We start from the raw sequence: 12,250 nt of genomic DNA on the forward strand, positions 1-12,250 counted from the left end.
ATAGCAGGCAGAATACTAGAGCAACTAAATATTACTAAAATGCTAAATAAATACCAGTTTTAGTACTAGTATCAGTCGTTGGGGAATGTGAAGTACAAGTTACAATGGGCTTGTAAGCCCTCCAGCGTTGTTCTGTGATCACCTAGGCGAACATTTCAACATTGAAACTTGAACATCAAGTTTGCTAGTGAGAGCCCTGAGGGGAAATTGTTATAATAGTTGACCTCCTAATACCTAGTACTTATGTATACCATACATTTGTCTAGGTAGTAGTATTTAGCATCTCGGCCTGTGAAATATATATTCGCGCCACAAAGACTCAGAGGAACCGATCGGAGGGGTAATGTATAGAAGTAAAACTACCATTCTAAACTACTAGTAGATATCTGCTATTAGATGTATCCCTTCTCTACCCATGAAACGCATAGAACATGGAAAAAGACCTGGAAACCTTAGCTCAAGCCCAAAGTTGGGGTAACCGGGAAAATTGTTCCTGCCTCAAATTTCAGGCGTTGACAAATTCTTATCAGCCAGGAACCGCCCCGGCCCGGTGGACCCAAGGATTTTTTTCTCGCTTTATCCAATACTTTTCTCTCCAAACCTCTCGCAAGGGACGACAAACCCTTGACGAAAAGTCCGACCTGTGCAAAATAATTATCGGCACCCATACAAAATTCAACGAGTTCGACGCCCAACCTCCCCTATACTCGTAACTCGGCAGATTCTGCAATCGCGCTCCCTCCAACGCGAATTCCCCCTCGCCGCTTCTCCCCCGGCCTCCCTCAACATGGATGCCCAAGCCTATCTTATGCGGCATGGCTGGTCCGGACCCGGTACCCCATTGAACCCAAACCAGCGCCCTGGCCCTCACGGTGGTCTCGGCTTGACGAGACCGATCCTCGTTGCGCGCAAGCAGAACAATCACGGTGTTGGAAAGAAGACCACCAAGGACCCTACAAACCAATGGTGGCTCCGTGGATTCGAAGATGCTCTGAAAGGAGTGGGTGATGACAGTTATGAAGCCAATTCGGCTCGATCGAATAACGCCTTGACAAGCGAGTTGTATCGACATTTCGTGCGGGGGACAGGCCTGTCTGGAACCATCAACGAAAAGAAGACCACCGAGGTCACAAAGCTGGAAACGAAAGAGAAATCCAAGTCGAAGTCTAAGAGAAAGCGCGAGTCTGACGAGGAAGGTTCCGACCGCCGCGCGAGAAAGGAAGAGAAGGCTGCGCGCAAAGAGGAAAAGCGCAAGCGACGGAAGGTTGGTGAGGATACGACAGAGTCGAGTGAGACATCTGGATCGGAAAAGCGCAAGGAAAGCAAAGAGGAGCGTCGAGCTAGACGCAAGGCCAAAAAGGAAGAGAAGGAGATCCGCAAGGAATTAAAGAAATCCAAGAAGCTCGAACGATCGGCCCCCGAAGAAGATTATCCGACACCTCTATCAACTGCAGACACCACGGAAACAGACGAGGCGCCTTCGAACTCACAGAAGAAAGAGGAAAAGCGGGAGCGCAAGAAGTCCAAGAAAGAAAGTCGGGGATCAGACTCGAAAAAGAAGGACAAGAAAGAAAAAAAGAAAAAAAGTCGTTAACCACAGCTTGATTTGCAAGTCTGATGATGATACAACGATACCAAAAGCGGCACATTGAATTGGAGTTGGTGCTACGCTGTTTGAAGTGTTGGATACATAGTTTCTTGCATGTGCATTTTTCTCGCATCGTCTCGCGATCAAGATACCCATTTCGTTTGGTGATAATAACGAATACAAACAAAAAGTCATTTTGTCATGTCTCGTTACCTTTTTTATATAGCCTTAACTCTAAGCTGGTAGCTTGCCCGGTTTGCCGGATAGGATCCACGGCCGTCTCTCCCAGAAATCATTCTTGATAATATCAACGTGGTCGACAACGACCTGTGCTTTCCGTCGCAGTTTTCGGAGCCTCTCTTGCTGTGACCTTGATTGCTTTCCCTCTGGCACAACAGTGTCGTCCACCTCTCCTTCCTGGACCAACCCGGGCTCTTGAAATTCGAACTGAGGCAATGGGTTAGCGATATTGGACTCATTAAAGAAGCAGATGTTCGTACCTGGCGGTAAAGAACGCTTCCTTTCTTATAGATATCCTCTTCATTGTTGTAGTTGATGCCAAACCGCTTGAAGAGGATTTCATTCTTATCACCGGAGACAGTTCCCTGCACCAAGTTAGCCGGCTGTCCTTCGCCGAGGATCCGAAAAGAAAAGAAAAACGCTTTTAGATAAAAACTACATACCTTCAGCTCTTGTTCAGCATCAGTGTTACTCATACCACCTTTCAGAACCATCATCCAAAATGTTGTGTTATAGAGATTGTTGATGTGACCTAGAAAAGAAAAGTCAGTTTAGTATGCCTGACATACCAATGCCAAACTCAAGGCGAAACTCACAGTCAACCTGTCTCCAGCTCATGTAGTCCCGCAAGAGCCCATTTGATGGGTAGATGACTGCCCGGCCGTCGAATGAAGGGAGATAGGGTGGCTGAAGAGGCATTGAGGGGAAGTACTCTGACCACTTGTAAATGTAGTATCCTGTGAATGCTGAGACAATAGTTGTCACCAGTTTCCTGGGCAAAAGATAGTTTCATCAACAAAGTTACCCCATAGAGGAATGTGCAAAAAGACATGTAGAATTGGAATAAACTTACGCACTCCGCCGCTCGAAGAGTTGGCAGTTAGGGTGGAAGACAAAGCTGGGATTTTGTCAGCAAATCTATTAGATAAAACTTAGAAATAGACACACCTGAACTCGTCGCTAACACCATAGGCGATGCATAGATCCGGTAGTTCTTTCATGACCTCGACCGCGGCAGCATTCATCAGATCTAAGGCACGGCGGTCATTGGGCTTGGTGAATTGATAGTGGTCTGAGAACCTATATAGATCAATACCAGCCCCGATCCAAGAATTTTTCCAGGCAATTGTATTCAAACTGGGGCATCTTACTTGTGAAACCCTTTGCCATCGATGCGCACGACAATCCATGTACTGGGGAGCAGAACGTCTGTTTGCTCGAAGTCTTTGACGTACTCGTACCTGTGGCAGGTCAGCAAATATTATCATACCGACTGCTTAGCTTCAGAGCTTACTTGGAGTTCGCCATGGTTCCCTTTGTCTCCAAAGAGCCTGGGGTTGTGGAGGAAGGCTAGTCTCCGATGAAGAGTCATTTTGTGTGGGTGTCCATGACCCGCCCATGGAATGCCCGCCCGCGGCGGGATCTCAGGCTCTGCATGAAATCCATACCTTCACGTTGGAAGTATAACATCTATGCTGTGCCCTAGGAAAACCTTGGAAGGAAATCTAGAAGAATAATTTGGTACCTCATATAGCCTCGCCACACATTTATTAAATTTTAAGTTGATTTCAAATTCTTTTTTTCCCCCAACAATACTAGTACTTGTAAATTCAGTAGTCATAACTGAGAGTACTAGTTTGTGATATTGTGATGAATGAATATAAGAAGAATATTAATACCATTATTGATATTGTTATTATCACGGAGAACCCCTGGAATCTCGCAATCAAACCATCTGATCTCAATATTTTCATCAAATGAAGACCCTAGTTCAAACCGAAAGTGATACCTCCAGTGATTGCCTAAAGCGGTTAGCGCAATATCGGAGCTCCTTCCAGGTCTTTTCGGCCTCAGCGAAACCCCGTCGCGATCTTCCCCAGCAGTCCCGACTACTAGTATCAACCCCGGTTCACGCCGTCTACTACCAATCGCCCTGGCCCCGGAGGCATGCTGCAGTATCGGTAGTTGGATAGATTTAAGTTATCGCCTGCTCATTCTAAATCACATCTCACGATCCTGACGAACCATCCTCCCACCCTTAGCGACTTGTCCCATATTGCAGCGTCACTAGTCGAGCACTCACAAAGATGGCATCTCCCAGCCAAACCCAAGGCTCTGCGCCAGCCACTCAACCCATCACACCACCGGCTGAATCATCCTCAGCAGCCAACGGCGTATCTGCCCCCGCCGCGACCACCTCCGCTCAAGCATCTAGCACCGTGCCAGCAACAGCACCCACTACCTCAACAACACAGCTACCGCAAACCCCCGGCACATCTCTTCAAGATAGCGGCAAATCGCGACGCCCGCGTGATGTGCGACTCGTGCACATGCTCCTCGCCTCGCTCGGCGTAACAGCATATCAAGACCGCGTCCCCCTCCAACTCCTCGATTTCGCATACCGCTACACCTCCAATGTGCTCACAGATGCAGTGCACCTCGCCACAGAAGGATATGCTGGTGCCGTGGGAGATACCGGGGCTACAGGGAAGGCAGCTGCGTCCACGGAGACGAGCGGTGTGTCATTGCCAGCTCTGCGACTGAGCATTGCGTCGCGTTTGCATTACCAGTTCCAGACCGGTCTACCCAAAGAGTTCTTGATGGAGGTTGCGTCTGAGAGAAACCGTATTGCTCTTCCGGGTGTCAACCGAGGCTTCGATCCTGCCGCGGCTGGCCCCAACGGCGCGCCTCCCGGTGCCTCCAACCAGAGCGTGTTGGTTGGAGGTATGCGCTTACCGCCCGAGCGATTCTGTCTTACGGGTACTGGGTGGAATATGAAGGATGAGTGGGATAGCGAAGGCGAAGAGGATATGCCCGATGCGTCGCAGAAGGCTGGATCAGGGCCGGCTGCTGGGGGCGAGGAAGACGAAGAGAGGGGGATGATGACGATGGCGATGGAAAGATGGAGGACATCTTTGGCGAGGATACTGCCATGGGAGAGGCTGGCGATGGAGATGAGGATCAGAAGATGAACGATGCTTAAATCGCTGCCCTTTTTTCTATTGCTGGCTATGTCAGGCTTTCATCAACTATATCTTGGGCTGGGCGGTGTTCTTTGGCGCTTGGTGTTTTTTCTTTTCTTTCAAATTTATAGCCGTCTCGACCTGGGCAGAAGGCCAGGATTCAGGGTTGGGAGAGGATATGTTGGACCATTTGATTCCATACGAATTCGATGGCTATCCAGATCACGTTGTCATCGGAATAGTGATGCGCCGGCCATAAAGAAAACAAGGAGAAGATATTCTGGCGAATGATCTGGTGAATGAGAACAAGAAATGGATCCTATGTATAATGTACATAATAAAATGACATCCCATCGCTCCAAAATTGGGAAGATCATGCAACACATGCCCGTAGAAACGCCTGAAATACCCCATTTGTACGCCGCGAGGAGAGAGAAAACACGGAGACCCAAAATCCACGCTTGGCTGTTTGCGAGGGAGATGGCCCGGCTCTAGCAAGTTTCGAAAAGCTGGAACGTCCACTGCCAAACATGATATCTCGCCAGCGTCCGCATTGCGGTGGTCCGATATCCGGATGACCCCTTTCGATTTTCCATGCTTGATGGTTCATACCCACAAGGATGCTTTGAATTGATAGGAGAAGCAATGCAAGCAGCAAAGATCTGCCCAGACGCCGAAACCCGTAATGAAAATATACACTCACCAGAGATGTGTCCGGTTATAAGAGAAGTGAACCATGAAAACAGAAGACATTGCCCAAGCAGCATCACCTCTCTTTGGCTTCTTTTTGTTTCCGCTCATCTTCCCGCATCATCCGAATCACCTCCTCGCGGCGCTTCTCGACGCGTGCTAATTCTTCATCGCGGACACGGCGTCGGTCAGGATACGTTGAGAACCACTCCTCGCGTGCGCGATCTTCCTCCTCTCGGGTAGCGTGGGCTAGCATGCAGGAGTTCATGGTTAGCCGTTGTTGACGGCAGACCCAAGTGGCAGTAACGGTGCGATTGACGGCGCATTCAGCAAAAGCTGCAGAAAGATTGTTAACTAACTTGTTCATTCACCCGGTGATCTGGCTGGAGGGAATGAAGGCACGTGGCGCGACCTCGGCCGAGTTCGGGTTTTGTGGAATTGATGCCAAACAAAGCCCTCAAGAATTCCAATTAAAAGCAAGAAAGTGATACCACATACCCTTGATCTCGGGGGCGCAGTAGCCTCGTACACGCTTGTAGTAGAGCGCTTTCACTTCTTGCTCCTGAGGAGCTGTGAGGGGAAGTGGGTTCCGCAGGTTGAACTTTTTGGGAGCGGTATTGGATGACGAGGCATCGGAGGATGTCGATGGTGTGGCCATTGGAACCTAGAGCTCGTTCGTGCGGAGATTGTGAGGTTGACAGCTGCAGATCAGATGTCTATGAGACGGGGTGCTTGATCGGCTGGTCGGGGCGACAGCAGCAATTGATCGGATCCAGGACTAGCGAAAGCCAGAAGGGAGTTCGGATGGATGTAACGACTCGAGTGTTCAAAACAATTGGGTTCCACGGACGATGAGGGGGCCTGGTGGGAAGAGGTGTGTTGATGCGGAGCGCGAGCAACCGAAGTTCGGGCGGAGAGCCAAGGCGGAAGCAGAAAAAAAAAAGCCTCCAGACAACTTCACTCTCACACCACTTGAGTCGCTAGGTGGGCCCTTTTTCCAGCTCTACTTTTCCCCTCGCTTTCAGGGTTGTTGGAAATTTCTCGATATTTCATTTTCACTTTTTATCTTCGTCTTTCCCAACCCTCTTCGCCCGGAAACGTGATAACCACTCGAAATGTCTTCGATGCGCAACGCCGTCCAGCGGCGAAACCACCGCGAGCGTGGTCAGCTCCAGGGCCGTGAGAAATGGGGTATTCTCGAGAAGCACAAGGTATGTGCCTATCTTCTAATCTGCATTTTGCCTAGCATAAACAAAATCAAAACCCGAAAACAGAAAACAGAACTAACAGTTGTATGATAGGATTACTCGCTCCGCGCGAAAGACTACAATGACAAGAAGGCGAAGCTGAAGCGTCTCGAAGAGAAGGCGCACGATCGGAACCCCGATGAGTTCAACTTCGGTATGATGGGCGACCGGAACAAAGTGCAGGGACGACATGGACGAGGCACTGGCGTCTCGCGAGATTCGGCAGCGGCTCGCGGACTGAGCCACGATGCTATCAAACTCCTCAAGACCCAAGACAAGGGCTACCTTCGGACCGCTGGAGAGCGCATTCGCCGCGAAATTGAGCGCCTGGAGCGCGACGTGCAGCTGCAGGATGGCATGAACGATGCTCTGGGCACAAAGAGGCAAGAAAAGGAACAAGCCGAGGATGACGACGATGAGTTCGGTGGATTTGATGATCTGGATGATCTCGACTTGGATGCCCCGTCACAGAAGAAGAAATCGCGCAAAGTAGTCTTTGCCGACGATCGCGGGGAACAGCGGACACTTAAGAGCAAGCGTGATCAAGCTGCAGATGCCATGGAGGAGGACTCTGACAAGGAAACATCCACTCGCAAGACTCCCAAGCAATTGACCGCCGAACGGCAAGCGTTTGTTGAGGCGCGCCGAGCACGAAAGCTCCGCAAGCGTGCCGTCGAGGCCCGGGACAACAAATTGACGGCGTTACGCAAGCAGTTCGCCGAGATTCAGGCGGCTGAGAATGAAGTCGACTGGCAACGAGCTAAGATGGACAATATGATTGGAGGCACAAACAAGAATGGAGTCAAGTGGAAGATCCGCGAGCGCAAGCGTTAGCGGCCCGCGGGGCTTTAACGAGTTGATGACTGCCTGCTCCATCTACATCTACATACAGCTTGTCACATATTTTCCTGTATTGATATTGATACCAGCATAGACGAGGAGTTTGGGCGCATTGGGAAATCTAAAATCTAAAATCTAAAATATACTAGAACCAATATAACTGTAGACTCTGATATCTGATATTTCTTGCAGTTACTTAGCATTTCCTAAATACAATTACAATTACGATAACAACTACAAGCCATTCACGCGGGGTGCATTGATAATCGGCCCCCGCACTAACTAGTGTTCGCCCAAGTCCCCGAGACATGACAGAGCCTGTTGACCACGTCCGATCACCGGCGTAATTGTATACCGAGTTAGGGTAGGAGATCCTTAATGGCTGCCCGCTGATAGGACTAACAGAGGGTACTAACTTTACTAACTCTCCTTACGAACTCCACCTGCCGCGCTCGATTATAAATGGGCGCTTACTAAGTTATCTTTTATCAGAAATGTCGCCACCCCTCACTTGACGCACTTTTCCTTCTTCCTCGATCTTCAAGTTCCTGCTTCATACCGAATTTCCCACAATGGCTCCCTCCTTCGTGACCATTGACACGGGCGATAGCGATTTCGACATGGCCCCCGCGCCCCGATCGTTCGACACCGTGACCTCACGCACTCTCCTCCTCGCTCCCCCCTCCATTGCTACCCAAGAGGATAAATTACGAGCCCTCTTTACCACCCACCCCGCGCAACTACCGACCTCCAAATGCTCGACCGTCTATCTGCCGGTTTCGTCACTCTTCCCACCAATACATATGATCTCGTCCTGGTTGTCACCGACTCCGATGGCTCACGCCGCGCCGAGGCCTTGAAGCTTTTGACCCGAGATGTGTACACCGCTCTCGTCCCAGCCATGAAGGCCGGTGCACAGCTCCAAGCACAAGATAAAGCGCTGGATGCTTCTGAGGCCATGGAAGCTATTCTGGCTGGATTAATGCAGACTGGCAATGGTTTCGAGAAGCCCAATCTTGAACAAGCCACTGCAATCCCGCTTAAGTTCGGCCTGAACAGAAAGAAGAAGACTACTACTCCGGCGCCAGCTCCAGCTCCAGCCCCACCGGCGGGCTTAGCAGTCACCGGATTTACGGCGAATGATATAAATGGGAACAATCACGACCGGGATGATGACGATGACGAGTTGATTAATGAGGATTCTCTTATTGACGAGGAGGATTTTACGAGACCGATCATGCCGCGTACGTTCCACATCTATTTTAACCGTCTTGCTTTTTGCACATGTATTTTTCTATTATTGCAATGTCCACTAACGAGTTTATTAGCCCCAGAGTGTCAACCTAAGACCGGCCGCAGGCGGCGAGCCTGCAAGGACTGTACTTGCGGTCTCGCAGACCGACTTGAAGCAGAGGATAAGGAGCGCCGGGCGAACGCCGATAATAGTTTGAATGTTATGAAGCTGGAGACGGACGACCTGGCCGAAGTGGACTTCACTGTCGAGGGCAAGACAGGCTCCTGCGGTAGCTGTGCGCTCGGCGATGCATTCCGCTGTGACGGGTGTCCTTATATGGGCCTGCCTGCCTTCAAGCCTGGTCAGGAGGTCTCGATCTTGAACGACGTTGCTCAATTGTAGTTGATTTGAAGTTTTTTTTGGCGTGGAAACATGGTATTTCGGATGCATTTGAAATCTTAAAGCTATTGATTGCTTTGGAGTCTTGGAAAAAAGAAAACTGGTCTTTCCTCAATAACCTATGATACCGCACTGGATTTAGTCCAGACAAATCCTACTATGTTAGGTCCTTTTACTTTATTGGCTTCTTCTTCGCGACTATGTGGATACTTGACATCATAGGGCATCGCTGATAGTGACTAGTTCGTCCGAATGGAGTATGTACATACTCTGGGCGATATAATATGACTGGCCTGTGTCTAGATATGGCAGACCATCTTCTATGTAGATCAAATCAAAACTGAAGTCATTTCTCAGTGAATATCAGTCTACAATTCAGATCGGTGAATATCCATCGGCTTTTGGATAGCTCTCCAGGCTCAATTACCACGTTGCCAGATATTCTTGAGATGCTCATTTTTCTATAACGGCCAGCCAACCCGAATCACCTTCAAAAAGCGCTTTTCCCGGACGCCGAATGTAAAATTCACTCCCATCCTGAACAATCGATTTGGGGTATTCCCCCAGTTTACCTCCACCTACTCAATCCTACCGGGGGCCTGCCAGCAGACGAGGAAGGGTTCTACCTGCCAAGGTTGGAAGCTGGATTAAGCCGGGAAATGCCATTCATTGGATTCGACTATTATGCCACCAGTTTATATGACGGGGAAAAAGCCTAGATAATAGTATGTACACCTGGACATCTAATTAGGTCCGAACTAGGCTTAAAACAAGAATTTGAAGAGTAGGTATTTGCAAAAATCTAAAACCAGAAGGACGCCAAATCAAATGTTAATTAGAACCATTTTGGTTCATTGACGCTCCAGTTCAACATTGTAAGCGCTGGCTGTCACCGAATGGGCTTTTCCGATCTTTTTGTCGACGTTGAAAACAAATTCGTTGATCGGGATATCGTGATAGTTAAGCTGATCAATGGTGCTCGCCCAGTCCCCAGCAGAATACATCTTGGTAAATAGATGACCAGGAATTGAACCGGTGGGATCAACCGTCTCCATCTGAAAAGCGATTTGACCCGAGCCTGAAATATCCTGGATTGTAGGCACAAGTCTCACTAGGTTAGGGTTTGCTTTCACGGGAGGCAGTCGAGGGACCTGATTGATCAGGGTCTCGGCTAATAGACTCTTAAGATCTGTGCTGTTGCTCACCCACTCGGTGATGACAAGACCAGGGGCCGATTTGGATGATGAAGGGACAGCGACGGTTAAGGTCGTGTTCAGCTTCTTATCTTTCGACTTGTAGGTTCCTGCCAGGTTGGAGAGGGTTTCTTGGCGGCCCTGGTTCACCAGAGCTGGCATAAGGGAATTCGTAAGGGTATCAGCGATGAGTTGAACTGCCTGCGCTTGAACGGTTCCGTTGCTTGCACCGAGAATGCTGAAACCGATCTCAAAGTCCGGCACTAGAACGAGCAAGCCCGAGTAACTTCCAGAGTCGCCGAGCTTGGTATAGATATCGGTAATAACACCTGAATCCTTGTGCTCGTACCGATAGATCTCCCATGGTCGACCCAAGGCATAGTGTAGATCTCCAGTGAAAGTCACCGGCTTTAGCCATCGGTTTGTTCTATCGATTGACATAAGAGTCGAGTTCAGGATGCTAATTCCGATCTTTGAGAGGTCGTTGATGGTCGAGTAGATACCGCCAGAGGGTGTGGTGATTGGGATTTCTTGAAGCGCTACTTCCGCGGTGCCGGCAATAACAGTGCGCTTGATGTCCTTAGGCTCAGATGGAGGCTTGGACAAGGTGTTATTCAAGCCGAGGGGTTCGAATAGTGCCTTTTTGTAGAGGTCATCCAATGACATACCGGTAAGATTGGCCAGTGCACCACCGAGAAGGAAGAAGCCGCTGTCGGAGTAAAGAGGACTGGCTGCAGGTTGATATCTGGGAAGGTTCGAAGCAATTCCCTTGACATAATCATCAATATCGCACTCCATCTTCCCCGAGTCGAAATTTTGAAGACAAGGATATTGAGCCATGATCTCAGACCGGTTGACAGGCGGTAGGCCCCATGCGTCCAGGACAGCTGGATTGGTGACAGAGAGTAGCAGAAGGTCCGTACTGACGGGGATGCCTAGTCGAGGAATGCCGCCGATTTGTGCCGCAATGTCACCGACAGTAATCTTGTCCCATTCGATGTCTCGTGTGGCATCGAAGTCCATCGCAGCCTTTTCGACGAAATTCTTGAAAGTGGGATAGATCTTGGTTAACGGAGTGTTCCAATCATTCTCATGGAGCTCCACCATGCCTGCATAGGTGGTGATAAGCTTTGAGATACTGGCCACACGATAGATGGAGTCGGCATCGACACTTTTGGTTCCATATGTACCATTAAGAGTAGACGGAGCTGTGTGGTGGTACTGCAAGGAACTAGCGTCCTGGTCGTGTAGCGAGAACATGCCCATTGAGAATGTGGTGTTTTTCAGCATGGCAGAGGCTAGTTTACCCAGACCGCCACCCTTGAGAGTTTGATCTAAAGTTGCGGTAACATTGTTCCAGCTGGCAGCCACCCGGCTGGAATCACTGCTGATATCTTGAGGTGCTGGGTAGGCCGGGCCTGGGAGGTGGCCCCCCAGAACTACCGGAATGCAGAGTGGGAGGAGAGTAAGAGCGGAGGTTAGGACTCGCATGATGCCCTATTTTTGATGTGAGGATGTTAGAATATAGGAATCAAGAGGAATTATTTAATGACCGGAATAGTATCCCTTTATACTTCTAAATGGATCGTGTTTCGTAAGGCATTTCCCAGAAACTCAGCCTCTGGGGGGCAGGGTTCAACGCTAATCTCATCGGGGCGATATCTGGCGCTCGCCCCCAACGTCTAGAAAATCTTATCCTTGTAGATATCCACCGATCAGCGTAAGCTTCGTATAGAATACATACTCGTTAAGAAGCGCGGCATGCTACCTGGATGGGTTTAGCGTCACGGCATTTGTTCAGCGGCGTTTGGCCCCACACCTCTACGCCTCTAGTCGGCTGTGTCGACACCGACATA

The 12,250-nt window shown here is 49.5% G+C and overlaps 7 protein-coding genes across 7 annotated transcripts; 4 read left to right on the forward strand and 3 right to left on the reverse strand.

The window, feature by feature from the left end:
* Window positions 1–787: 787 nt before the first annotated feature.
* Window positions 788–1,594, forward strand: N7481_005451 (uncharacterized protein; the record flags this gene model as incomplete). The annotated part of the gene is made up of 1 exon (XM_057264670.1): window positions 788–1,594. The coding sequence occupies one exon, from the start codon at window positions 788–790 to the stop codon at window positions 1,592–1,594; it is 807 nt and encodes a 268-aa protein (XP_057122390.1).
* A 228-nt stretch (window positions 1,595–1,822) lies between these two features.
* Window positions 1,823–3,136, reverse strand: N7481_005452 (tRNA guanylyltransferase; the record flags this gene model as incomplete). Its single annotated transcript, XM_057264671.1, has 8 exons — window positions 1,823–2,035; window positions 2,089–2,193; window positions 2,272–2,360; window positions 2,425–2,600; window positions 2,682–2,726; window positions 2,777–2,908; window positions 2,980–3,069; window positions 3,123–3,136. 8 exons carry the CDS (start codon window positions 3,134–3,136, stop codon window positions 1,823–1,825), a joined length of 864 nt encoding a protein of 287 aa, XP_057122391.1.
* A 779-nt stretch (window positions 3,137–3,915) lies between these two features.
* Window positions 3,916–4,800, forward strand: N7481_005453 (putative transcription initiation factor TFIID, 31kD subunit; the record flags this gene model as incomplete). The annotated part of the gene is made up of 1 exon (XM_057264672.1): window positions 3,916–4,800. The coding sequence occupies one exon, from the start codon at window positions 3,916–3,918 to the stop codon at window positions 4,798–4,800; it is 885 nt and encodes a 294-aa protein (XP_057122392.1).
* A 757-nt stretch (window positions 4,801–5,557) lies between these two features.
* N7481_005454 (uncharacterized protein) lies at window positions 5,558–6,139 on the reverse strand (the record flags this gene model as incomplete). Its single annotated transcript, XM_057264673.1, has 2 exons — window positions 5,558–5,817; window positions 5,980–6,139. 2 exons carry the CDS (start codon window positions 6,137–6,139, stop codon window positions 5,558–5,560), a joined length of 420 nt encoding a protein of 139 aa, XP_057122393.1.
* Window positions 6,140–6,596: 457 nt separating this feature from the next.
* N7481_005455 (rRNA-processing protein UTP11) lies at window positions 6,597–7,562 on the forward strand (the record flags this gene model as incomplete). The annotated part of the gene is made up of 2 exons (XM_057264674.1): window positions 6,597–6,692; window positions 6,783–7,562. The coding sequence occupies 2 exons, from the start codon at window positions 6,597–6,599 to the stop codon at window positions 7,560–7,562; spliced, it is 876 nt and encodes a 291-aa protein (XP_057122394.1).
* A 578-nt stretch (window positions 7,563–8,140) lies between these two features.
* On the forward strand, window positions 8,141–9,204 carry N7481_005456 (uncharacterized protein; the record flags this gene model as incomplete). The annotated part of the gene is made up of 3 exons (XM_057264675.1): window positions 8,141–8,208; window positions 8,283–8,812; window positions 8,897–9,204. The coding sequence occupies 3 exons, from the start codon at window positions 8,141–8,143 to the stop codon at window positions 9,202–9,204; spliced, it is 906 nt and encodes a 301-aa protein (XP_057122395.1).
* Window positions 9,205–10,052: 848 nt separating this feature from the next.
* Window positions 10,053–11,885, reverse strand: N7481_005457 (serine hydrolase domain-containing protein; the record flags this gene model as incomplete). The annotated part of the gene is made up of 1 exon (XM_057264676.1): window positions 10,053–11,885. The coding sequence occupies one exon, from the start codon at window positions 11,883–11,885 to the stop codon at window positions 10,053–10,055; it is 1,833 nt and encodes a 610-aa protein (XP_057122396.1).
* Between the last annotated feature and the right edge of the window lie 365 nt (window positions 11,886–12,250).

The sequence above is a fragment of the Penicillium waksmanii genome, assembly GCF_028829765.1.
Source record: "Penicillium waksmanii strain IBT 27052 chromosome Unknown utg000005l:1.0-5232799.0:1.0-5237142.0, whole genome shotgun sequence".
Taxonomy (NCBI): Eukaryota; Fungi; Ascomycota; class Eurotiomycetes; order Eurotiales; family Aspergillaceae; genus Penicillium; species Penicillium waksmanii.